Consider the following 26,039-nt stretch of genomic DNA (forward strand, 5'->3'; position numbering starts at 1 on the left):
ACACGGTTAATGAGGGGGCGTGGCACACACAAGCATTGGAAGAGCTTGGCGTGACAGAACCCCCCCCCCCCCCCCCCCCCCCAAAGGCGCGCACTCCAGGCATGCATCAGGGGAGGCGATAGACGAGACGAGACTGGGGACACAGGACCATCAACCCGCAGGCGCCCCTCCACCCCCCCCCCCCCCCCTCCGAGCACCAGCCCAGGCAAGAGAGGGCGAACCAAGGGGAAGGGTGGGTGGGACACTGGCCCTGTGCCCTCTCCCCTTTTGGGACACTGAAAGGTGGGATTCACAGTAGATGTTAGCCACAGCTAGATCCTGCTCTTTCCCATCATTCCAGGAATATTTAGATCCTAGAAAAGCAGAACAGAGAAAATGTTGCAAAAAGCCTGCGTGAGAAGCACTGTCTTTTTACTTTTGCTCCAGGTTGTCACGGTCCATTTTTGTGGGGCTGCCCTTGAGCAGCACTAAATCCTCCCCTTACATGATGGAGGCCGTCAACTTCAAGCCCAAAGCCTCTGTCACCAGCTTCTCATCAAAGGTGGAGAGCTCGCCAAGGCCCAGGTTCTTCTCAATTCCATGTCTCCTAAGGAGGAGAGGGGTAGAGAAGTATTTTCACTTTCCTCAGACCTCAGAAACACACACTCCACACCCCCTCTTTGTCATTCATAGCATCCAGAAGAGAGAATGTGAATCCTGCATATGCCATCCAGAGTTTACAGGGTTGGTTCAGGGCACTTGCTGACACAGGCGTCAGCCAGGGTGGCCATGATGGTGGTGTTGGTGTTAAAGAGATCATCGTGAGTCATTCTGGGCTTTCTGTGCATTCCAGCAGGAATTAGCACAACTTCACACCCCTTCAGAGCAGCATCGAGTTGATCTGGGCCGATGTAGCCAGTGACTTGGGACCTGGTCTCAATGTGGCTAAGGTCAGCAGCAACACTGGGAGTGTAGATAATATCATAGAGGGAGAACTGGCTCACCAGGGGTCCTGGCCGATGCACCCAACATTGCCACCTTGGCATTGTTCTGGATGGAGGTGGACAAGTTCCAAATGATGATTTGTGCTGATCTTGCAAGGCGGGAAAACATTCTGAGTACTGATTTGCTAAGTTTAAAACAAAACGTAAATTATACAGATTCATAGATAATCCTTGCTGTGGAAAATGTCACTCTGAGATGAACATCTGACAACATTATGATTTAAATTCCGAATGTAGCTTACGTAACTGTTCCAGCATCTCCTTTGAAACAGACCGGAACTAAATGGAAGAATGTCATTTTCTGGACAAAATGCATTTCATGAATGAAAGAAAGTAATTTTGTGGGTGAAATCGATTCTGTATAATTATGCAATGCCTTTGGAACAACTAAATGCATTTCTTCATTTGCCAAGTCACGAAAGGCACACAGTAGGCATTTCCTGTGGGGAGAGTAGTACCTTTCAATGACCAGAAGGTGGAGCGGCAGCTTTAATTTTTCAGACTCTTGTAATTACATTTCACTTTCATTTTCAATGTAATAAAAATGTAATTAAAATAAAAAAAATAATAATAAATATTTCCTGGGCTCATACTTTCACTGTTATATTACTCATTAGTATCACTGTTTTTATTACATTTTAAATATTTTTCAGCCAAGCCAATGAAAAATCTTGGCGCAGATTCCCTCCTGTTGTAACGAATCCTACTCTGTCACTTTTTCTAGAATAACAATTACACAAGGGTGTCCAATCTTATCCACAAAGGGCCGGTGTGTATGCAGGTTTTTGTGGTAATCTGTAGGTCACACCCAGGTGTGAGGACTCTTCAGCCAATCAGTAATCTAAATAGGGAGTTGCAGCGAAGACCCGCATCCACACCTTTGTCTTTATTAACAGTCATTTAACTCCTTTTATTGTTGTTGTTAATATTAATAGTTGCATTTCCCTATTGTTTGCCCATGTCATGTGTATACCCGGTTTGATCCTCACGTGTTTTTAGCGTGTGTAAATCATCCACTGCATGTGCATCTTGCAGTGCAGCATCTGTGAATTTGGGTTCGGTGCTTGTTGGTTGCCTGTTCTGATCTTTCTGTTTACAATTGAAAGCGGGGCATGCTGGTACATGCGCTCTGCCGGTGCTACACTAGCATGAAAAAGGAATCTGGTCCAGGAATCTATTCGTCAAGCGAATTTTGTGCGCGAATCAATGCATAATTTTCCACAACATTTTTTGTCGCAAACCAAAAGACCGCAGCATTCATGAACCGCAGGTACGACTGTATGTATATCCATCCATCCATTTTCCAAACCACTGGAATTCTACTGGGTCGCGGGGGGTTTGGAGCCTATCCCAGAAACAATGGGCACGAGGCAGGGAACACCCCAGGATTTGGGGCCAGCCCATCGCAGGGCACACTCACACACCATTCACTCACACATGCACACCTACGGGCAATTTAGCAACTCCAATTAGCCTCTGCATGTTTTTGGACTGTGCGGGAGAAACCGGAGTACCCGGAGGAAACCCCACGATGACATGGGGAGAACATGCAAACTCCACACACACGTGACCCAGTCGGAGACTCGAACCCGGGTCCCAGAGGTGTGAGGCAACAGTGCTAACCACTGCACCACCATGCCGCCCCCTGTATGCTATTTCATTGTATAAAAAGAAACTTACTGTACTGTACAATAAAGTATTTCACCACTGCTTCTTCCTCAGCTCCCACTGTTTGCTAGCACATGCATCTTTTGATTTCTTAGTGCAATCTGTGCTTTATTTATTTTTTGTGAAATGTAAGTGCAGTATCTGTTTATTAAGTGCTGTGGTTTAATATGTACATTATTATTTCAGTGCTGTGTATACTGTCCTTAATGTCTTGCCTCTCTCGTATAACATGAGATACGCCCAAATTGACTTGCAACAAGTGGTCCTGGTTCCAAATCCGGACGTCGATGGATACCTGTATTTTATATGCTGTAGTGTGCTGGGTGTCAGACATTGCAATGCACCTTGCTTTGATTTTTACCCGTTAGATCAGAGGGAGGTAATCTTATCCAGAAAGGGCCGCTGTGTATGATGGTTTTCACTGCAACTCTCTGAACAGCGGTTATCCCAATACCTTGATCTTGCTAGCATATCTAAATGTGTACCTATTCAGGAATAGAGTGGTGAAGGCATTCAGAGGAGGACTGATGATTATCAGAGGGAACAAAGGGGCTGGGTACTTGTCAGTATCCAGTAGAACCACCAGACTCCTACACTGAATGGTTCTGGATGTGGCACAGACGTTAATCCCTCTGTATTAGGGGATCTGTCTCCAGTTTGTACTCTTCCAGTTAATAGATAGATTATCAGACAGATTTTCGCCCTAGTCCAATACTCATTGACAGCCTAATACACCATGTTTCAGTTTCTCTTGATAGTCAATACATGTCACAGGATGTACATTACTCTGATGGGCAGGCCCTCTTACATATGATGGAAACACTACAACAACTTAAGAATAAGGGTCAGAAGAGTGAAATACATATAATGAGTGTGTAGCTCAGCAGACTAAGACTCTGTGGCTGTGATCAGAAGGTCGACGGTTCGTGCTCGGAATTGGCAGAATAGCCACATGTCCACAGGCTTTTGAACAAGACCTGAAAACCCTGGGGGCCTCAAGGTAGCAGTCTCTTCACTGTGACCCCCAAGCTCGTTCTTGCCTTTATGGAGAGCAAGATGGGGCAAATTATTAATACCATGGGGCCTTAGCAGAATTACAAACCAGTACAAGGAAAATAGTTGTTAATTTTACATACTACCTTCTGCTGGCCTTATGAGAATATTCAGATTATCATTTTCCCCCATAATTGCAATTTTGACATTAAATTGATGATTTTCCCACGGTCCTGTGGCCGCTTTATATGGTAATTATTGATGAAAACTTTTTTGGAAAGTGAAACAATATTAAAATTGCTTTATTGCGTAAAAAAACTGTTTTTGTTTAGTAAAATAATGTTTTTTCGCTCTTTATAGCGCCGTCTTGTGGCAAAATTTGAATACTGCAGTTTAAAAACAATTAAATGATTTCTTCCCGAAATTGCAGTACCTACTTTAGGCCACGAGATGGCAGCAAGAAAATTTAAAAATTATTTTCCCAGTCTACTAGCAGGTTGTGGTTTTTTTTGCCCATTTTTGGTGTTAAGTCTTCATTAAAATAGTTTGACTTGGTCCAATGTATTTTTAATATAAACAATTGCCACACAAAGCTGCTAGTACACTGTGGGAAAATAATTTTTGTATTTCGGGAAGAAATCATTTAATTGTTTACAAACTGCAGTATTCACATTTTGCCACAAGACGGCAGTATAAAGAGTAAAAAAAAAAAACGAAATTGCAGTACCTACTTTTGGCCACGAGATGGCAGCAAGAAATAAAAAAAAAATAATTAACCATCTGTGCAAGCAGGTAAACATTTACCATCTATATAAGTATTGCACATTGCACATTGCATAGAGAGTGTCCAATCTATGTTAAAGGTGATTCGAAAGAAGTCAGACTTCAGTAAAGACTGTACATTGGCAGCCATAACATAAGCCGTAAATAATTACCAAATGAGTCATCCCCTTTCAGAAACATTTATTGATATTCCTTCATAACACACAGACATAAGATTTTTTTCCAACTGTCAGCATCTGATCCAAATGGGATTCCCATTTCCTTTCTGTGGGATCCAACAGAACACACCATCAGTCAACATGCCTTCAACCATGCAGGACAGGACCCAGTCCAGGCCAAACCTCACGGTGCTGGTGTTGATAAAAAAATGTAAGGAACATGCAGCTGCAGCTCACCCACAAACACAGTCCACAGCATCCTGAAATACTTTATTGTACAGTACAGTAAGTTTCTTTTTATACAATGAAATAGCAGGGGGTGGCATGGTGGTGCAGTGGATAGCACTGTTGCCTCACACCTCTGGGACCCGGGTTCGAGTCTCCGCCTGGGTCACATGGGTGTGGAGTTTGCATGTTCTCCCCATGTCGTTGTGGGGTTTCCTCCGGTTTCCCCCCATAGTCCAAAAACATGCTGAGGCTAATTGGAGTTGCTAAATTGCCCAGAGCGATATTTATTACTATTGTTTAGATTAAGTATATAACTGTTCAATGATTGAATATAACTTGATATTGTTGTTTGTGTTGTTTAGTTTGAGGTTCTAGTTTCTGTCTTTATCCGCTTTCGTTTCAGTAGGCAGCTGGTTCATCCCAGGCTCAGGGTCTCTCTGCTCTTCATCAAACCCACACCCCCAGTTTGGGAGCACCCTCTCCCTCTCCTCCCCCCACAGCTGTGACCGTTACTCCTCCTTGAGGAGTAACCGCTCCGCACCCTATCCCAGCCCCTATACCCACAGGAGTGCATCACCCAGTGAGCAGCCGCCCTGCCTATCCCCTCACACAAGCGCACACTGAAATCATGGTCCTAAGCTTTCTCTGTGGGTCACCACGATAGTACAGCACACCGACGATTACCCTCTGACTGAATCAGAATCAGCTTTATTTGGCCAAGTATGTCCACACATACTGGGAATAGTCAGACATTTAATCAAAATAATTAAGACAAGACATACACATACAGTTCTGTTGATATGCGACGTATATAACCTCTGCATTCGCAGCCCTGCTTCAGTTATCGATTGAAGAGCAAATTTCCAAAACTCACTCAGTCCGATAACCTAAAGTAATAAGTCATAATCCTCTTCATACGTTGCAGTAATGGCAATGAAATCTCACTCAGTGTTTATGTAATCGAGCGATGGAATTTCGTGAAATTTCCAAAAGTCCACAGAAATCTTCTGAAAAACATTCCTGCGGACTGAGTTTTTGATATTTGCTTTTCAATTAACACAATTCTCTTCAGTCTGAGGTTTAACAGAATTCAGCCATATGCTGTTCAAAAGAAACTCAGCAGAACAAAAACAGAAAGGACTTTACATCTGTCTGAAAGGAAAGTTGACACAGGCTACAGCAGTGAACAAATCAATCAATGTATTAAAGTTAGGCATTAAGTAACTGGAGGTAGTATATACATAACATGATGACATGCCTTTTCTGTACTGACCATATTAAGGACACTGCCCACCACATACCTGCTTCATTTATTGTTTTATACTTGCAGCTGCTTATTCAGACACCTCGTCTACCTGTCTGTCCATGTTGCCGTCCCATGACAACTGGTCCAGCCTACAGGTGCCGTCCCATTCCGGCATGTTACCCATGAGTCATAGCGGCACCTCCGGGAGCAGCTCCAGGTGAGCCCGTGCCTCCCCTCCCCCACCTGCCCCCATGCTGAGTCTCGGGCCCCCGTCTTCCCTCTTGTTCTCGCCTATACCCACATCCCGGCCTGTGTCTGCATCGTCTCACCTCGTTAACAGGTCTTTCACCTTCTTCTGTCCTGATCCATTCAGGCCCATCACTGCATTCTGGGACATGCTTTGATTTATTTCAGCATAGTTACTCTTTGTTTTCCTTTGTACTTTGCACTCTACAAGTAAAATGAATAAAAAATAGGCATTATTTTGATATTGTTTTAGTACAGTGACACTATTTGTTGTTTTTTCCAGGCAACACTGCATGCTGATTTAACGTCTTTCCTTAATCTCCACCCCATTGCTCACACACAGCCAGTATCCCGGTTTGTGGTCAATGAGCTCCTCCTCGCTCACTCCAGTTTCCCAGTCCAGTGGAATGTACAACAGCTTGGGCTCTCAGTTCCTGCGCAGCTCTACCACTCATTACCCAGGGCTCTCGCACGCGGCCACAGTGCCCCTCTAAGGCTCCCCCCTGTATGACAGCACTGCCCCATCGGAAGTTCATAAAGCCTCACAGTACGACGCCTCTCCCCACGCACGCTTAGCCACCACCTGGACTCCCATCACTCCTCCTTCCCTGTAGGGCGGCGCACTTCCATTATTATTGCAGTTTCTATCATCGCTCTGTTGCTTTTCTTGGTGCTGGACTTTTGACAGATAAATACAACATTATTTGTTGCATTCAGGGACAAAAGTAAGATTGGTCTGTTTAACACCCTCAGTCTCCACCCTATGAGCCCCTTGTTGGCGGCAGAATCAGGAAGATGTCGGAGAAAGCAGAGGTAAAGTGAATAGTCACCTCGACAATAATGTGGAAACCGCTTATGGTGATCATGCCTGTGTGGGTGAAATGGATCACTACAGTATAAGCGGATGATGATTATAGCCAGTTTTTCCCTTTTTTTCCCCAATTTTTCTTTTTATGCACTTTGAGATGTGTCTAGGTCAGATACGACCAAAATATTTTTCTTATTGCAGAAGTGGAAAAAAAATATTGCTCTCAGATTCTGTTCAGTTGTATCTTTTTAAAATAATGTACCTTGATTTGTGTTTGTTTAAAATGCCATTACCTGCTGCTTACTGGGCCGCTGAAAATGTCTGGCCCAGCTAAATTTCTTGGTTTGAAAATCTGGCCCAACTGCTTTCCAGACCCGGACTAGCCCTACTGAATCAAACGCTAATGTTATTCTGTTGTGTGGGCTGTTGTGATAGGGAGATTTACGGGTGGTGTCCCTGCTGCAGAATGCCCTGTCTGAACCAGCACCAAGAGACAGTGAGGGTTGTTGTTATCGCCTTAATATTGTATATACGTAATCTGTTATTTCTTAACTAATTTAATTGTGATGTATTCTTCTGATATGATGTGCACAGCTAACAAAAAAGAGAAAAATGCAAAACCAAAGGAAGGCTTTCTTTTCTCTTAAAAGTCTTTTTTCTAAACCAACTGAGAGTCAGTTAGAGGGGTGTTCATTATCAGTATTGTTGCTGGCATTTCTGAAAACGTGCCAGTTTTAGTCAAGTGGCTACTTTTCAAATGCAGTCCCTGGCCAAGATGAAGAAAGCCATTAAGTCGGGTTAAAACAAAGTTCATGAAGACTACATGATAATATTAAGCACTGACATAACATACAACATTTTTATATGCAAAATATACAGGAAATATACACTGCAACAGGCTAGGATAGACAAATAACCAAATACACTTGCAAGCCTGACCACTTTAGACCCCAGATTAGAAACTGCTGGTGAATGAGCATATATTTTTTCCAAGTTTTGTTTACTTTGCTGAAAGCAATTTAATGGCTGTCAAGTTCTCACAAATAATAAAAAAACAAAGATTTTCCCACTATAGCCAGATCCAGTTTCTGTGGGGGGGGGGTGACAATTTGTAGTAATAACTATTTCCTGCTGAAAAACACTGGTAAACTATCCACATGTCTCTGAATATCTGTGAGTCCCGAGACCTCCATGACACATAGATATAAGCTGCCAGTGTTGATCGGCAGGAAATCTTCTCCAAAGCCCCACCACCACCTCACACCAATCCACCCAGGGCTGTAGATGAACAAACTTCAAATGAATTTGCTGTTAATACAAACCGGATCAACTTGTGGTTTGTGTCCACGTTGTACCAGAGACAAGGGCCCTGGTACAGAGTACATTCTGCGTACAACACAGCCAAGACTTGACAACCTTGATATGATGCCCATGGAATCAACCCTATGCATGGAGGCTGCAACTCTTCTCCACCGAACCCTGTAGCCCATTGACTGCAGCCTCCCTCTGACCATCTTGTAGCCTGCATTTGGTAGATCATTCTTGACAGAAGAAACCAAATTGTCAAGTTCCTCACCACGGATGGAATTATATGTGTCCCTAACACAGAGCTCATACTCTTTCATTCCTCTTAAGATTGTTCTTCTTGAAACACCCATCAGTGTGGCTATGCAAGGCACAGCAAGTTGTGTATGGAGCATTTCTTTCAAACGTTGTTCTTCAATCAAAATCTTGGGTCGTCCTTTGGTGGCAGTGACTTCTTGTGTGACACATGGGGCTGGACGTTCCAGATGTGCCCTCACAAGGTCAAAGAGCTCTTGCAAAGCCAGGGTGATAGCAGGAGGTACTTCAATGTGATTAGACAGGGCCTGCAGAAGATACAGCTCCTGATGACAAAGGAACTCCAGGTAATCCAAATTTAGTGGAGTCGCGCTGAATCCCATTTCTATTTTATGCAGAAGACTTTCGAGAAGGTGGTATCTGAGCTGTTCACAGAACAAATTATAGTTAATGAGGTGTCAAGATCTTGTCTCTGATCAACACACTAGGCCTACCATTGAAAAGTTTTAATTATGAAAATGAAATGTTTTTGTTTTGTGAGGTGCTTGTTCATGTATGATGATACATTTTATATAAAGTTAAATAAAATCCACCAAAAACACTCAGTGGAGATTCCAATGTAGCAGGCAGACAACTTTATGGCTTTAAGGCCACTTAAAAAAAAAAATTGGTTCTCGTCCCCGCCCGACCCACTGAAATGCCTCCGACCCGAATTAATTCTTTTTTTCTTCGTAAAAATCACATGGAAAATGCCCCAGAATGACGAAATTTGAATTTCCCGCGCATTCCACATCAACGATTGATCCACATTGTGTAATCCTAGTCTTGGAATGGTTTAATGAACCTAAATTTGACTCTACCTGAGATGGGCTGGTGCAAAGATTTAAATCTGGGGAAGTTATGTGGTACATGTTCTTAAGTACTTGTTTGTAGAGTTGCATTTCCTTGTTCAACCATTCAGGTTCCTGTATTTTGTAAATTCCTCGTGTTTTAAGATGTTTTAATACACTTTCTAGATATATATTTTAAAATCTTGGTTGTTCATTTAGAATGGGAATGACAAACAGAATATTGGTTTCAAATAGTATCATTTTTATATTCACATGAAACATCAGCATAAAGTATCCAAATCCATAGTTGGGAAGGCATTTATGAGATACATTTACATTCTTGTGTTTTCTTACATTTAATATATTTGAAACGCAACAAACTGGAAGAACTGAGGAGGCGTACTAAGTAGGTCTGCTCTCTTCTGTATGTATTTTCAAATATGTATTTTCTTACATATTTGAAAGTTCAAACAATTAAAATTTGTAAAAATAAATAAATAAATAAATAATCCCTCCCGCCCGACCCACCCTCTCCAAAAAAAAGGACGAGAACCAATTTTTTTAAGTGGCCTAATAATGAGTGTATTTAGCAGCTACAAGGACAAAAGATATTAAAAACCTCTCCATTCTAATGCTAATTTAATAAACATTAACAGATAGCACTTAAGGTGGTTTCGCCTATAGTCTGTTAACACTAACCCGAGAACTAATATCTGAGGAGCGCTCTTCCCAGGATTTAAATTTATTAAATTGGCTTTGTGATGTTGTATTAAGAAATGTTATTCACAATGCAATTTACCGTACATTGGCCTATTCTTTTATATACGGTAAGACGAAGCGGGAAATTCCCAAATTATGATAGCAGACTGTGAATAAATAATATTGCACGAGATACCAGCTATACCGCATTGAATTTCAAGCTCTGCTTTAATTAAGACACACGCGATTCCAATCCTTAACGTGGAATATGAAAACAGAATCTCTAAAACATGTGAACATGTGAAGTGTAAGACTTACTTGCTCCGACATCATGACAGTGTGAATCCCACATCCATTGGTCAATTATCTTTATCTTCTACCAAAGCAAATAGCAAATAGTAGTCAATATTTAAAAAAAAAAACAATCAAATAAGCGGAGCCATTAGCCACTGTTCCCGCCTCCAAAGTGTCAAAATTCTTCCTGTCTAGCGAGCGAGCGCTGAGCAGACACGAGCGCGTAGATAGGGTCCAGCGAACGCGCGCGTAGAGGGGATGAGTTTTCAGCACGCGAGCGCACACACGCGCGTGGTTCGACTTTTGGCACTAATTTAACGCCGAGCGAGCGAGCGAGCGAGTGCTGTGCAATCGCGAGCGCGTAGAGAGCATGGATTTTCTGCTCGCGAGCGCATGCGCGGCTGGTTTTTATGCGCACGACTTTTGGCACTAATTTGACGCCATACTTAGTATAATCAAAATACAGTACTTTGTCTTGTAAGAGCATGGATATTTTTACAGTGTAAATATCATAAATATGATAACAAAACATCTTAATATGTTAATAAAATTGACATAATTTATTATTTTATACATAATATTTGAAAAACAGAACGCTATTCTAAATTGGAGCCAGCTTATTTAACACCTCATCATAAAAAATCATAATGTGAATAAATATGTTATTGACACAAAAATGGACGGTAGGCTCCTTATTTATGTACAGAGTTGTTGTAAAACGGGAAAACTTAGTTCATGGACCCTTACCGGTTGCCTTATGATATGCAACCATAGGCCTGAGCGTAACTGGGCCAATGGTAGCATAAATGAATCGTTCCTCTTACTTTTTGCCAACACCCTGATTGCCGTGCATAAGCCGCACTTGGCACAACTCCTGTAAGCCACTGCAAACTAAGCCGACACTGCAGCACATCAGCTGAGCCTAACCTGAGTCTTCCAGCTACACTCTATGGACAAAAGTACTGGGACATCTGGCCACAATACCTACAGGAAATTCTATGAAATCCTTAGGCATCAATGTGGAGTTGGTCCCCCCTTGCAGCTATAACAGCTGCCAATGTTCCTGAAAGGCTGACCACAAGATTTTGGAGGGTGTCTGTGGGATTTTTTTCCCATTCATCCAGAAGAGCATTTGTGAGGTCAGGCATTAATGTTGGACATGGCCTGGCTCCTGTGTCCCAAAGCATTTATCCATATAGTGTATCTGGGTATAAGCATGTAATACCTACGAAAACCACAGTTCATAGACGTTTGTACATGAAGACTAACTTTTAGTTCTAGCAGCAGATAATTTCCTAACTACGCGTAACACTTACTTGTGGTATAATTTAATCTGGTGGATTGGGTCATATATAACCAAAAGATTTTGGTTAACCATGGACAAAAACCATGAATTTATTGTAAATTTTATTTCTCTAATGCTATTTTACTCAACATTAGCTCTTACTCTGCATCTTGGGTCTGTTCCCTTCTCCTCCCTTTGCATATATCAATACACATTAAGGATATGATGGCTCATCTATTATGTAAGTTAAGAAAATAAGAGTAATTAAACATTCTAAGCACTATACACTAACAACATGCCCTTTAATCCAGGTAAGCCTGAAATATAATAATAACACTTTATTGATCCCTGTGGAGAAATTCTCATGACGATCAGGCATTTTGATCTTCCTTTGATGCAACGCTTTCTCTGCGTGGCTTTGAGCTGCATGGCTCTTTCTGGAGGTTAAGGTGTTGGAGTACACTGCTGTTTCTGCTTAGCCCCAGTGAATGATTTCAGCAGCTACCACATCAGGGCTGTACAACAGACATAACGCACAGTAACTCTGAAAATGGTGGCTCCATACACACGGATAAATCCAATATAGAAGTTGGTTCTAATTGGTCTGCTGAAGGTAATATTAATGGAAGTAGTTACTTAAAACCTCAAGATTAGGGGCTTCCATTACTCCATTTTAGATGTAAATAACAATATTTCAATCTGCATTCAAAAGGAAGAGGTTATTTTTCTTTTCCCAATATAGTATTTGTAATTAAAAAAGGACAAGTGTGTCAGACATATGCGTTTATTATTCAGTGCCATTTCGTGCTGCTTGATAATGTGTGGGGGACCCCAGGATCTCAAGGATTCCTCTTCCTGATCTCCTGCTGACTGGGGCCCATCTTCAGGGCGGCCAACCACCTGAAGAGCCTCAACAGTGTGCCTCAACCTCCCTTCGGAGAAGCTCAGATCAAGAGCTTATGAGACCAACCCGGTGTCTCTGCTGGGGGGGGGGGGGGCACTGACTAGGGGTTAGCTGGCTTGTATTCCTCTGTCTAATGTTGACCAGGAAACATTCAAGCTACATTTAAGCTGTAATATGCAATTATCTTAGCTGCAGGGTTAAAGTTATGAGTCTGCTCTTCCTCATGCTGAAAGTACTTTTACTCACTGAACAGTGTGAGGAAAGCAGCCTAAGGGAGGGCATGTAAGCTACCTGGGGCTAGTTAGCCAGGTAACATTCCCTTGTTCACCGACAAGGGCGGATCAAGAGAAATTTTCTTAGGGTGGCATGAGGGTGGCATGGAAATCAGTTGGGGTGGCAAAATCAAAGCCGTTTCTTTATACATTTGCAGGTGTTACATTCTCTAATACTGCATGTACCATATATGGTTAAAATACATCAAATCCAGGGAACTCAGGCAGTCTCTCCTCCCTAGCACCTCAGCTTTGGAGTGTATGTCTATTCATACTTCCTCTGCTGCTTACCTGTTTCATCTTCTTGCCCTGGCTCAGCTTGATCTTCTTCTTCTTGCTCCTTCTCCTCTTTCGCCATCCGCAACTACGTCTGCTTTTCCTCCCTGATCCCTCCTCTTTGTGTGTAAGAAACTAGTGATGTCATCCTTTCTCTTCATACCTCTCAGTAGTTTCTGAAATCATGCAAATGCAGATTTAACATTCCTGTTAATACTTACGATTACCGCATTTTGTTTTTGATGATAATCACAGGTTTCAGCCTATACTATAGCACAAAACAACACTAAATCATACACATTGACTGATAATCTCCCTGCCCTTCATGTAGAAAATGTTAAACCTCGTTTTCATGATTTATTGGGCTAATAACACTTATCTTGATGCTATTGCCAGAGTGTAACAATCAAACCATCTGTGCTGAAATCTGAAATGCCCCCGGTTTTGATTCCAAATGTTCTCTGTCACCAATCTTAGGTGTGGTCATAGGTTGCTATTGGCAACAAGAAAAAAATAGGGTGCGTTCAACTTCATGCAGCCACTTACAACCCTTTCTTAAAGCAATGCATTCTGGTCCTGATGCAATGCATCATGGTTAGATTTTTTTGTCTAGCACTGCAAAATGTCACCACATGTCACCATGTCACATGGTACAAAAACCTCGCGAGAGCAAGATGACTTAAGACAGATTGTGCAGCCAGCACGCAAAGGGTACTGACAGTGCTGCACGATCTGTCTTAAGTCATTCTGTTCCAAGAATGCGTACCCATGCGCACTCGGAAAGACGACATGTTGCTGCTTGATAGGTCTCATGTCGTGAAGGACTGTCGTAGAAGACTTTATGGTACAGTCGGATCTGCGTTTTCTGTTACAGTGAATTACTGCGTTCAAAGCCAGCGAAACCTGGGACATATGTGAGCTAACTGGAGTTGCTAAATTGCCCGTAGGAGTGCATGTGTGAGTGAATGGTGTGTGAGTGTGCCCTGCGACGGGCTGGCCCCCATCCTGGGTTGATCCCTGCCTCGTGCCCATTGCTTCCAGGATAGGCTCCGGACCCCCCGTGACCCAGTAGGATAAGCAGTTTGGAAAATGGATGGATGGATATATATATATATATATATATATATATATATATATATATATACACACACACACACACACATGCACAGTGTACATATATGTGAGTGTGTGTGTATATATAGAAAATGTATATATATATACTAGATAGATAGATAGATAGATAGATAGATAGATAGATAGATAGATAGATAGATAGATAGATAGATATGATATTAAACTAAAAAATTACTAAAAAATGGATTTAAGAAATAAAAAAGGATACTCAAATCAGGTCATTTAGAAAAGGTAAATAGTTTAAAAACAAATAATACAAAGAAAGAACTTAAACTAAATTAGCACAATGCTTGTGTCCATATAAAAAATTATATATTTTTTAACAGTTTAAATGGTGATGCTACAAATATAAACATACAATAAAAAGGTGGTTTGACAGTGATTTGAATCATATCGTGATATATATCAATATTGGCTGATAAAAAAATATCGAGAGATTTTTCCCATATCGCCCAGTCCTACATGTAACACATGCTTGCATACTATTGTTTAAACTGGAGAAGCTTAAGACCTCTACATAAGCAGATGCAGTTTGGTTATAATTTTGCATATTACAGATGGCAAATTGTTGTCTATGGAGGAATCTATGGCTTTAGTCATCTTATTGTTTACCTTAATGCTGCAAGGAATAACGAAGCCTAAACGGTGATGATCATGAAGCAGCATCTACGAGGAGCCCTCATGAGAAAGGTCTGACTTGGGCAAAGAAAATATTGAAGTTGCACGCTTCATGGTGTCGACCAGAGGCCTGAACAGGAATTCCCATCTTACTGGCAGCAGCACGCACAGCCAGAGGCAATACAACTTTGAAAAAAAATTTATAATATCTTCATTACTTTTAGATATGAACCGACTGAAACTATAGCTTGACCAAAAATGTTTTACAAGCAATATATACAGATTCATTCTGTATTTAGTGTGGTCTCTCACTGGTATTAAAAGCTACGAACATGAAATGTTGTAGGAAATCTAATTTGGTGGCAGGTTTTATCCTTTTCTGTCTATCTTTCATTGATAACCACACAACCTCAGCAACAACTTGTCTATATTTTTCTTGTTTTCCTCTACTTATTTAGAATAAAGAGACTGTGGAGATGTCTTTGGAGGAGTGCTGGACCTTTTCTATACAATGTTCTGCAACCTGGACAGGACAGACCAGCTCAATTCAGAGGAAGAGATCTACATGTATGCACTGCACTGGAGCTTTCTTCCTCATGTCCAGAAGCTGGAATGGAATGGATGGATGGCTGGAACCATCATCGATTGTGCACAGAAGGAAATCAGTCAACATATCATTTATGGACGCAAAATTAACATGAAGGAAGTGAAGACCTTCTCTAGGTTTGTTTAAGGAGGAACATTTTTAATCTTATGTGCTGGTCTTAAAAATCAACATAGCTGACAAGTAACCAATATTCATCATTTATACTTTACATATGAAGAGTATAGGATACTAAATAGGTGTACATTGCGTTACTTCTGTAATAGACTGAATCCTTTATCAATTCAATATGCACTGTTTATTAACAATGAAGAAATGCACTGGACAAGAGAAACCTACTGTATATTATGCTTTCTTTGCTTATTAGATTTTGTAAAAATAGTTACAATATTTAAAGTTTAACATCTGCAGATGGATGATGGACTACTTAAATAATTGCTCCCAAACAGTTCAGTTAGGAGTGTTAATATAAAAACATACACACCTTTTAAGTTAAGCAAATAAAGCTTCTATTTTCAACTGAGTCGCCATCTTCCCAGTGCCTTCTTCCCGGTTTTCACACATGCGTGCCAGACACTGCCACCCTTCCTTGCCTCCAAAATAAAAGTTTCCTTTTTTGTTGGTACAAGTTAATTTGCTAGGTGATACAGATACTGTTGGAGTTAGACTCCACCGAGTCCGTTGATGAGGGAAGGATGCAGTCTGAGGCGAAGGTTGGTTGCAAGTCAGCTCTCTTTAATGACGTCACAGATTGCAATCAGGGAGCACACTTAGATGCACAAAACAGTACATACCAAGAGTAGCTCAATATCTCTTGTCAGGGTCTGGTTTTTATACCCCGTTTAGGGCGTCTACTGTTCTTGTTGGTATTTTTCCAGTTGGCGTAACATACAAGTGTTGTTTTGAAATTACTGGCGTTAGTCCCCACACCCGTTCCCTTTTACCTTGTCTTGTTATGTTGCAATTTAGCAGCGTCAGCGACCCCCTCCCTTGTTATGTCCCCGCATGTCAAGCATAAGCTTAATGTCACCGCGACCCTGTCAATGTACCTTCTGCTTTTCTAAATTTACTTGCACTTCGAGGAGGGCCGGAGCCCCCCTTTTTGTCCTGCCTATGTTCCAGTTCCAGTTAGTTCCCCATTCTCAGTGTGACAAAGGTTAGCACGCGGCCTAGCCCCCCTTCAATTCCCCCTTTTGATCTCTACTAAGAGATCATTACTGGTTTTAATGATTAAATTGCTTTGCGCGAAAATTTGTGGTATCCCCATTTTGATCTCCGCAAGGAGATCACTACTTACAGCGGGCGCTCCAGACTAACCAGAGACAGGCCGATGACCCCCTCCTCAAACTCCCCCACCTCTTTAATCGGCAGCAGAGGCATCATGGGCACATACGTGTCAGGGGGTTCCTCAGCCTTTTTCTCTATGGCGGTGGTGATGAGTCTGACAGCGAGAGCCCGCAGGCAGGGAATACAACAACATCCACAGGTAACGGTTATTGCGAGAAACGTAGCGATTGATATAAGTAGCGAAGCGATTAGTCCCTTAACTTAGAGGCGATCCAGTCCTCCCACACGTGCACGATACCAGACTGCTCATGTAGGGTGTAAGAGAGGGTGTGGAGACCTTCTAGCGCCTTAGTGACAGAACCGTACATTTTCACCATCGGCATGTTAGTCACGTTATACGTCATACGCATTACTTGCTTTCCCCCAAAGTCCCCCTTTTTATCTTGATCATCATCATCATCCTGGTCCCGATCTTTCTCTGGTGGATGAGGTGTAGTCGTCTTCTTTCAGTCAGGGGTGGACTACCCTGCTGGTTGCTTCAGGTCAGGGGATTATTCTGCCCCTACTGCTGGGACCTGAGTTACTGCCAGTTCAGCCGAACCGGGTTGCTTTGCGCTGTCGGCGAGGTCCTCCTGGATCTCGGCAAATGATCTGCTGGGCTCTGCTACCGCTGCGCACTGGCTCCAATGGTACCAGGTTTCACCTTTGCCTTTCAGCCGCACCGCGTGAGACGTCCGTTCCGTGACTTGGAAGGGGCCGGTCCACCTGGGCTCTGACCACTTCCTTTTGATGACCTTCAGAAGGACCCACTCCGCTGTATGTGGCTTGGCTGGCTGGGCCCCTGGTCTCGTTTCCTGGACCTGCTTGGAGAAATCTGTCACCAGCACCTGTAACTCCTCATAATATGCTTTGGCCGTGCTTACCCCTCCTTGTTCTGGTTTTCCCTCGAGTCCTCCGTAGGGCCCGGGGAATTGTCGTCCTGTCTGCAACTCGAACGGAGTGAACCCGGTTCCCCGATTTATGGAGCACCTGATTGACATTAGTGCCAGGGGTAATGCCTCAACCCAATTCAATTTAGTCTGTGCACAGATTTTTGCCAATTTTTGTTTGACCGTCTGGTTCATGCGTTCCACCTTCCCCCGGGACTGAGGATGATACACTGTCTCGAACGCATGTTTAAGTCCCAACGCCCTTTCTGCCTTCTGCAGATCCTCGCTTTTGAAATGTGAACCATTGTCTGACCTCACCCTCTCGGGGAACCCATGCCTGGGTATATAGTGGTTTACTAGGAACTTCACCACCGAGGCCCCGTCTTCTCTCCTAGTGGGCCAGGCTTCTGGCCACCCTGAGAATGCATCCACACACATCAGTACATATCGCCTCCCCCGCACCGGTATTATCATGTCGGTGTAGTCTAGGACTATTTCCTCTCCAGTCCTATGACATGCTGGAAACTGACCCTTTTCTGGTTTTAGCGTGGGTCTCGGGTTGTGCAGCGCACAGATCTCACAGCTTCTCACAAACTCCTTTACCATATCCTTCAGGAACGGATGCCACCATGCTCTCAAATTGTGAAGCATCTGTCCTGTCCCTACGTGCCCCACACCGTGTGCCTCCTCTATGACCTGTTGCCTAATTCCCAGAGGGAGGGCTGGCTTCCCCTCCCTGTTACACCACAGGCCCTCTGTTTCTATGCCCCCCTTTTCTGCCCACATGTTCTTCTCCTCTGGGGAGGCTTGCGCCTGCATGACTCGGATCCTGCTTGAGGTCAGCCTGCCCTGTCCCTCCAGTTCCTCTTCTACTGTAACCATCTGCCTGCTTACCTCATACCCCGCTGCCACTTTTGCTTCCGCATCTGCTGCTTGATTGCCTTGTGCTATCACTGTCCCTGACCCCTCATGTCCTTTGCACTTTACCACAGCTATTTTCTCCGGAAGCATCAATGCCTCCGCTAACTCTCTCATATCTGCCTCATGCTTAATCGGTTTGTTTCCTGCCGTTAAGAACCCAGCCCTCAGCCACTGGCTGAGTTCCACATGCACAGCCCCCACCGCATACGCTGAGTCTGAATAGAGGGTGACTGCTTTACCTTCGGCCAATTTCAAAGCTTCAATGACTGCCCTGATCTCCGCTCTCTGGGCCGATTGGGCCCCCTCCAGTCTTTCTGCTTTCAGTGTCCTGAATCCCAGGCCTTCTCTCGCTACCACTGCAAAACCTGCTTGCAAACTTCCACTCTCTGTTCGAAAACAACATCCATCGGTAAACCACTCCTCCGTACCTTCTATCTTTTCGGCTGTTAGGTCCTCCCTGACCTTTTCCTCTTTCCTAACCCTGGCCTCACATTCGTGGGGTGCCCCTCCCCCCATTCGATCAGCCATGTTGATGCCCTCATGGACAAAAGTTAAATGTGGTGCCTCTAAAATTTTGCTGAGCCTCTGCTGTCTTAGAGACGTCATTGTGAACGTTTGTGAGTTCACATAGGCCACCACACTGTGCGTGGTCAGGATGTGTAGGGCATGGCCCATCACAATGTGTGCTGTTTTCTGCACGGCTTTTGCCACTCCTGCCACATGTCTGGTGCATGACGGATGTCGCTGTTCTGTGGTGTCGAGTTTGGTGCTAATATACATCAATACCTTCCTCTCTCCCCCCTTTTTCTGAAACAAGACGGCGTTCACAGGGGGCGGCATGGTGGTGCAGTGGTTAGCACTGTCGCCTCACACCTCTGGGACCCGGGTTCGAGTCTCCACCTGGGTCACATGTGTGCGGAGTTTGCATGTTCTCCCCATGTCGTCGTGGGGTTTCCTCCGGGTACTCCGGTTTCCCCCCACAGTCCAAAAACATGCTGAGGCTAATTGGAGTTGCTGAATTGCCCGTAGGTGTGCATGTGTGAGTGAATGGTGTGTGAGTGTGCCCTGCGATGGGCTGGCCCCCCATCCTGGGTTGTTCCCTGCCTCGTGCCCATTGATTCCGGGATAGGCTCCGGACCCCCCGCGACCCAATAGGATAAGCGGTTTGGAAAATGGATGGATGGAAGACGGCGTTCACGACGTCTCCAGTTTCAGAAACATCTAAATGAAACGGGAGAGAATAATCAGGTAACGCCAAATCAGCTGCTTGGGCCAACCTCTGCTTGAGAGAGATGAAAGCCTCCTCTGCAGGTTGATCCCACGTCAGAGTGGCGCTGAGGCTCCGCAGGCCATGTGGCCGCACCAGAGCCCTCAGGGGTTGCGTCAGACCTGTGTAATCTGCAATGTAAGTTCGGCTGTAGCCGGTCAGTCCCAAAAAGGACAACATGTCCTTCACAATAATTGGTTTGGAGTGATTCAGGATGGCTGACCGATGGGCCGGAGAGAGCCCTGTTCCCTTACCTGACAGGACCCTCCCCAGGAAGGACACCACCGTCCGGGCCACCTGTATCTTATCCTTACTGACCTTAAATCCTTTTTCTGCCAGCCAGAGGAGCACTGACCGCGTTGCCTCGAGCGCCGCCTCCGCTGTCGGGGCCGCGATAAGCAAGTCATCGACGTACTGGACGAGGGTGACCCCATCAGGGAGATGGCAGCCCTGCAACGACTGCTTCAACACCTGGTTGAAAATCCCAGGAGACAGAGCAAATCCCTGTGGGAGTCGCGTGTACCTGAACTGGCATCCCCTGTACGTGAACGAGAATACATCCCTGCAGTGGGGTGCTAGTGGTACAGAAAAGAAAGCATTAGCCAGATCAACGCAAGTGAACCATGTTTGGGACGGTGTAAGATTGGTGAGAGCGACGTAGGGATTAGGAACCGGAACAGTGGGAGTCAGCAGCAGCTCATTGATAGCGCGCAAGTCGTGCGCCATACGATACTTGCCTGTTCCTGCCTTCTCTACTGGGAGTATAGGAGTATTCCACTGAGAAGTGGACCCTTCTAATACACCCGCCCGTAAGAGACCGGCTACAGTCTCTGCTATCCCTTCCTCTGCCGCTGGTTTGTGTTGATATTGCTTGACCCAGAGGGGTCCAGCACTGGGGTGCAGTAGGAAGTCGACGGGCGTGCAGTCCACCAAACCAACATCAGTGGGGCTGGTGGACCACAGTGAGTCTGGCAGAGAAGCCAGTAGTGCTGCTGCACCGGGATGATCCATCTTTTCCCTACCATGGTCCCTAGACAATTGTTCATGCTGTAACATGGCTGTGTCTGTCACCTTAGTTTGAATACAGTAGGAACTGCAGGAGGGGGAGTACGAGATTTGAGGGATCTGGGTGAGAACCCAGTCCGTAGCCGAAATGGCTCTTTTCACCATTGGGCCTGATGCTTAGGATGTAGGGCGAGTGAGACGTGTGGCACCGTCTCCTCTCCCATCCTGTACCAGGGCAGTTGCTCCGGAGACAGGTGGACTGCTGAGGCCACCCCCTCGGGACCTGCATAAATGTTTTGGGAAGCAACTTGCCACTCGTGGCCTTCCAGTTGCTCAGAAAACAGGTCCCCATACCATTCTGTGGAATTTCGGTCATAAAACAGTGTCACATGTGGGGGGTCGGGCGGAGGAACGTAGGGTTCCAGGAGGGAGATCCAGGAGCGCCACGCGGAGTACACCGCCAGGATACCCGCCGGGCTAGGCTGCAGGAGGCCCCAGTAGATGTCAGCCACCGGGTGTTGTGACACAGGTTGCATCAGCCACTGCCCGGTGCCGCCTGTCGCTCCGTCACATGGCAGGCGGGTCCCTTCGGGGAGGGTGACAACCAAACCATCAGCATTACACAGAATTGAAGCCCCCAGCTTCACCAGCATATCCCGCCCCAGAAGGTTCACAGGCACTGCAGCGGAGACCACAAACAGGTGTAGAAAGGTCTGTCCCCCCAACCGCACTCTCACAGGCTTAGTCACTGGCAGTTTCTGCTCTTCCCCGGAGAAGCCCACAACGGTCACTGTAGTGGTGGAAAGATGTTGTTGGTTAGGCATCACATTCAAAGTCGAATATGTGGCCCCTGTGTCCACCAAGAACGGCAGTTCTTTGTCCATGACCATTAGGGACAGCATGGGGTCTGCCCCCCCTGCGTCCCGGGCCACCCGTGGGCACCGTCACTGGGAGGGGTCTCCCCACTCCCAGTCCTCGGATCCGGTGAGGGTGGGGTACTGCCCTCCTCCGGGAACAGCCTGTGGATTGGGTGCAGTCGCTTGTCCTGCTGGGGGTCCTCCTTGGGCCTGTCCTGCCCCGCACTCCCTGGCCCAATGACCCACAGCCCCACACCGGAAACAAGCTCCCTGCGGTGGCCACCTTTGCGACATACCCCGGCCCCATCCCCAGTTCCCGGCTCCCCGGCCTCGGCCCCCACGGCCTCTTCCCCATTGCTGGGGACCCCAACCTCGATTACTGTAATTGGTATTTTGTCCGACCCATGGGCCGAACTGGGGTGGTGGTGCTCCTGCCACCATCTGTCTCCCCTGCCCTTTCTTTTTGTAAGTCTGTGCTTTTTGTCTCGCTTCTCCCACCTGCAGTTTCAACAACTGTGTCTGTAAATCTTTCAGACCTCCTTCCTTTTTTGTGGCCTCGTCCCTCGCTCTCTGAAGATGATGCAACACATGTCTATCCCACACGGGGGACTCAGCGCCTGGGAGGTCAGGATTAGCCAAAATAGCTGCTTTCACTTGCTCAGGGACACCTTCCAGGACCGCTCGCCGGAACCACTCCTGCTGAACCCCCGCCTGCCCCGGGTGACACCCAGTTCTCCGCGTCCAATCCTCCTTACATTTATCCAGATATTCTCTGGGGGGTGTTTTAGGGTCCCACGAAAATTTTGGCATGCTAGCCCCACTTGGGGCGGGGAACATCTCCCGCATGGCTTCCCCCAAGCCCAGCACTACGTCACACTGTCACCGCGAGTGAGTGTCCCTGCCATTTCCTCTATTTCCTGCAGAGAATGTTTAGTGAGGCACCTCGCAGCCACTGCTCTGAAATCACCCAAGGCCAACTTTGTTCCCTGCGTCAGCTGGTCTAATTTATCCATCCAGTGACCTCCCCCGTCTGCAGGGGGGCATCTTGTCTGCTAGTGCCTGCACGTCCCCCAAAGAGAACGGCTTGTATCTCTCTGGGCCCCCTGAAGCCCCCCTTAATAGGGGAAACTGCTTAGACTTCAGGCTAGGTCGCCGCTGTAGAATGCGGGACCTGAGAATCAGTTTCCCTGAGGATTCCCTTCTCTCCGGCTCTACCCCCTCGCATTGTTCACCGTCCAAATCAATCAACACTTTCTCATCCTCATCTTCCTCACAATACCCCGACAATTCACCGATAATCTCAACTTCCCCTCTCCTAACCCGTGCCCGGTCTCGGAGAGGGGTGAGGCTGCCCCGATTACCCTGGGCTGCCTCCTCCTTTTGCTCTCTGATCACCCTTTCCTGGAAGGCTTGCTTAGTGCTGCCTTTACCAGGGGTGCCCGTACTTTCTCCCTCGGAATCCCTAGCGGTTTCACAATCCGAGTCTCTTTCCTCCACACTACCGCCATCCCTTCCCAGGAGGTTCCCTTCCCCCTGGGTTTGAACCTGAACCGTTTCCCCGGTAACATGTATTACTGGACATATGTGCGCCGGGGGAGCGGTGGGAAATCCCCCACGGCTGGTGTACGCCGGGGGTTGTTTGTCACTTTTCCTAGTTCCCTGCCCCTCTGGGACTGGGTCACAGTTATCGTTATCTCCACTTTCCCTATGCAGGTGATCGATCCCTTGCCAGAAAATGGCTAGGTGAGCCCACACTTGCCTCTCCTACTCCTGTTTCTCTCCCTCTTTTCTCCACTTTCCCCGTTGTAACACCCCTGCTTTGTCCAGCTGACATCCTGCCTCATCTTTCAGGCCTCTATGCTCCCTTTCCTTACGCCATAAAAGTGCTCCTAATGATTGTCTATCCTCTGGCTTGTATCCAGCACTTTTCACTGCAATACCCATACGCTTCCACGCATCTGCCTTCTCTCTCTCTGCCCTTTTCCTGTGCTGCTTTACCCACTGCTATTTTTAGCAACTGCATTTGTTCAGACAGAGGCTTCCACCGCCCGCGCACTGGTGGACGCCAGCCTCCGTCATCCAATTCTCTATCAAATTCGTGATCCATATTTTACCTTAGTCGACCTATCCACACTTAGTACACCTTTTCGCTGTCACTGAGTGCCCCACCAATAAACACCACCAAAACATAAACACACACACAATTATCAAGCCACGGACAACAGTAAACAGTAAACAGTAAGTAATCAATCGTAACTGCAAAGAATAAATGGCTCTATGTACACCTTATCTCACACCAGTTCCCCACCAACCCCCAGTCACCAACTCGCACTAAATACACTTTATTTACAAGGGTAGCTTCGAGGACTCTATACCTCGGGCCTACAATGACCCGTTTTCGGGAGGATGAACCTGACTCCTCCAGCCAAACGAGCTGCTTGGGGGTCCTATATCCCCGGGCTGCTCAGTCCCAGCTGTCCTACTACCTGCCAGCAGTAGGTGGGGTGCCAATCCACGGACGGGTCCCAGACCCTTGCCAATAGGTTCTGTGACGGAGGTCCCTGACCCACCGTCACATCTGAGAGCCCTCTGTTTTACAGGGTCCCTGACCCCCTGCGAAGGCTCCCAGGTCCCAGACCTTCTATCACAGCGCTTTCCTCACGGGTCCCAGACCCTCCTCAACAGTACTTCTCCCTTCTCTCCTCCAGGGTCCCCGACCCTTCCACACCGGTGCTTTCCTCCTGGGTCCCAGACCCTTCTACAACAATACTATTCTCACGGGTCCCAGACCCCTCTACAACACTACTTTACTCAAAGGTCCCAGACCTCTCCACAACGATACTATTCTCAGGGGTCCCAGACCCTTCAACAACACTACTCTACTCAAAGGTTCCAGACCTCTCCACAACGGTACTATTCTCAGGGGTCCCAGACCCTTCAACAACGATACTATTCTCAAGGGTCCCAGACCCTTCAGAGCTACACCCCCAACAAACCCTCGCCCCAATATTGGTTGACAGATCCTGAGACACTTCCAGCCACTTTTTAGGAATAGCCAATATGCAGAGTTTGATAAAACAGGCTCTGCCTACCTTTTTCTCTGGGCCCCGTGGCTGTCCGCGTCCGCAAGACCCCGTCTCTGGTTCCAATTAGCACAACCTCCTCCTCATCCCGGACGAGCCCCCAAATTGTTGGAGTTAGACTCCACCGAGTCCGTTGATGAGGGAAGGATGCAGTCTGAGGCGAAGGTTGGTTGCAAGTAAGCTCTCTTTAATGACGTCACAGATTGCAATCAGGGAGCACACTTAGATGCACAAAACAGTACATACCAAGAGTAGCTCAATATCTCTTGTCAGGGTCTAGTTTTTATACCCCGTTTAGGGCGTCTACTGTTCTTGTTGGTATTTTTCCAGTTGGCGTAACATACAAGTGTTGTTTTGAAATTACTGGCGTTAGTCCCCACACCCGTTCCCTTTTACCTTGTCTTGTTATGTTGCAATTTAGCAGCGTCAGCGACCCCCTCCCTTGTTATGTCCCCGCATGTCAAGCATAAGCTTAATGTCACCGCGACCCTGTCAATGTACCTTCTGCTTTTCTAAATTTACTTGCACTTCGAGGAGGGCCGGAGCCCCCCTTTTTGTCCTGCCTATGTTCCAGTTCCAGTTAGTTCCCCATTCTCAGTGTGACAAAGGTTAGCACGCGGCCTAGCCCCCCTTCAATACCCACTAGAGCAAATAATTATAATGCAACCAGTGCAAGAAAGTTGTCATGCCCGGCGCGTCCGCTCCTCGTGTGTGCCACGCCCCCTGATTACCCACGTGTACCTCCCTGATCTTCTCCAGCTTTGTCCGCTTACTTTGATTAGTCTCTGTGTATTTAAGTCCTGGTCTGACTCGTTTCCCCTGTCCGTCATTGTAGTTTGTTGTGCTTATGGTGTGGTGTAGCGTCTCCTGCCCCCATTTCGGTAATAAACCCCAGTTTTGCCCCGTATTTGCCAGTGTGCCTGCTGCTTGCTCGCCGCACCCACACGATCGCCGTTCTGCTCGCTAGTGATCGTGACAAAAGTAATTGTCTAGTTTTAAATCAGAAACTTAACACTATGCACCTTCTGTTTGCATAAACATTAAAATAATAACATAGCCATTACCTTATGTAACCTTAACCGTCAGGAATTTTACCATGGT

General features: G+C 45.9%; 2 protein-coding genes and 1 long non-coding RNA gene across 3 annotated transcripts; 1 reads left to right on the plus strand and 2 right to left on the minus strand.

The window, feature by feature from the left end:
* Positions 1 to 4,378: 4,378 nt before the first annotated feature.
* On the plus strand, positions 4,379 to 6,720 carry LOC125715014 (T-box transcription factor T-like). Its single transcript, XM_048986205.1, has 4 exons — positions 4,379 to 4,796; positions 5,217 to 5,393; positions 6,144 to 6,276; positions 6,589 to 6,720. Exons 1-4 carry the CDS (start codon positions 4,673 to 4,675, stop codon positions 6,608 to 6,610), a joined length of 456 nt encoding a protein of 151 aa, XP_048842162.1. The 5' UTR covers positions 4,379 to 4,672; the 3' UTR covers positions 6,611 to 6,720.
* Positions 6,721 to 6,894: 174 nt separating this feature from the next.
* Positions 6,895 to 13,581, minus strand: LOC125715023 (uncharacterized). The gene is made up of 3 exons (XR_007383918.1): positions 13,249 to 13,581; positions 10,521 to 10,578; positions 6,895 to 9,098 (listed from the first exon to the last, which is right to left on the minus strand). It is a non-coding gene; the product is annotated as an uncharacterized LOC125715023 (long non-coding RNA).
* Positions 13,582 to 16,303: 2,722 nt separating this feature from the next.
* On the minus strand, positions 16,304 to 25,570 carry LOC125715016 (uncharacterized). Its single transcript, XM_048986207.1, has 2 exons — positions 19,933 to 25,570; positions 16,304 to 19,562 (listed from the first exon to the last, which is right to left on the minus strand). Exons 1-2 carry the CDS (start codon positions 21,161 to 21,163, stop codon positions 17,428 to 17,430), a joined length of 3,366 nt encoding a protein of 1,121 aa, XP_048842164.1. The 5' UTR covers positions 21,164 to 25,570; the 3' UTR covers positions 16,304 to 17,427.
* Positions 25,571 to 26,039: the final 469 nt, after the last annotated feature.

This window comes from Brienomyrus brachyistius, chromosome 19 (genome assembly GCF_023856365.1).
Source record: "Brienomyrus brachyistius isolate T26 chromosome 19, BBRACH_0.4, whole genome shotgun sequence".
Taxonomy (NCBI): domain Eukaryota; kingdom Metazoa; phylum Chordata; class Actinopteri; order Osteoglossiformes; family Mormyridae; genus Brienomyrus; species Brienomyrus brachyistius.

Coding starts and splice junctions, on each gene's coding strand:
- LOC125715014 (XM_048986205.1), top strand. CDS start 4,673: ATGGGATTCCCATTTCCTTTCTGTGGGATCCAACAGAACACACCATCA. Junction 4,797..5,216: donor GCTGGTGTTGATAAAAAAAT/GTAAGGAACATG, acceptor CTTTCGTTTCAG/TAGGCAGCTGGTTCATCCCA. Junction 5,394..6,143: donor CCACAGGAGTGCATCACCCA/GTGAGCAGCCGC, acceptor TTATACTTGCAG/CTGCTTATTCAGACACCTCG.
- LOC125715016 (XM_048986207.1), bottom strand. CDS start 21,163: ATGGTGAAAAGAGCCATTTCGGCTACGGACTGGGTTCTCACCCAGATC. Junction 19,563..19,932: donor TTTAGATGTTTCTGAAACTG/GAGACGTCGTGA, acceptor GCACCACCATGC/CGCCCCCTGTGAACGCCGTC.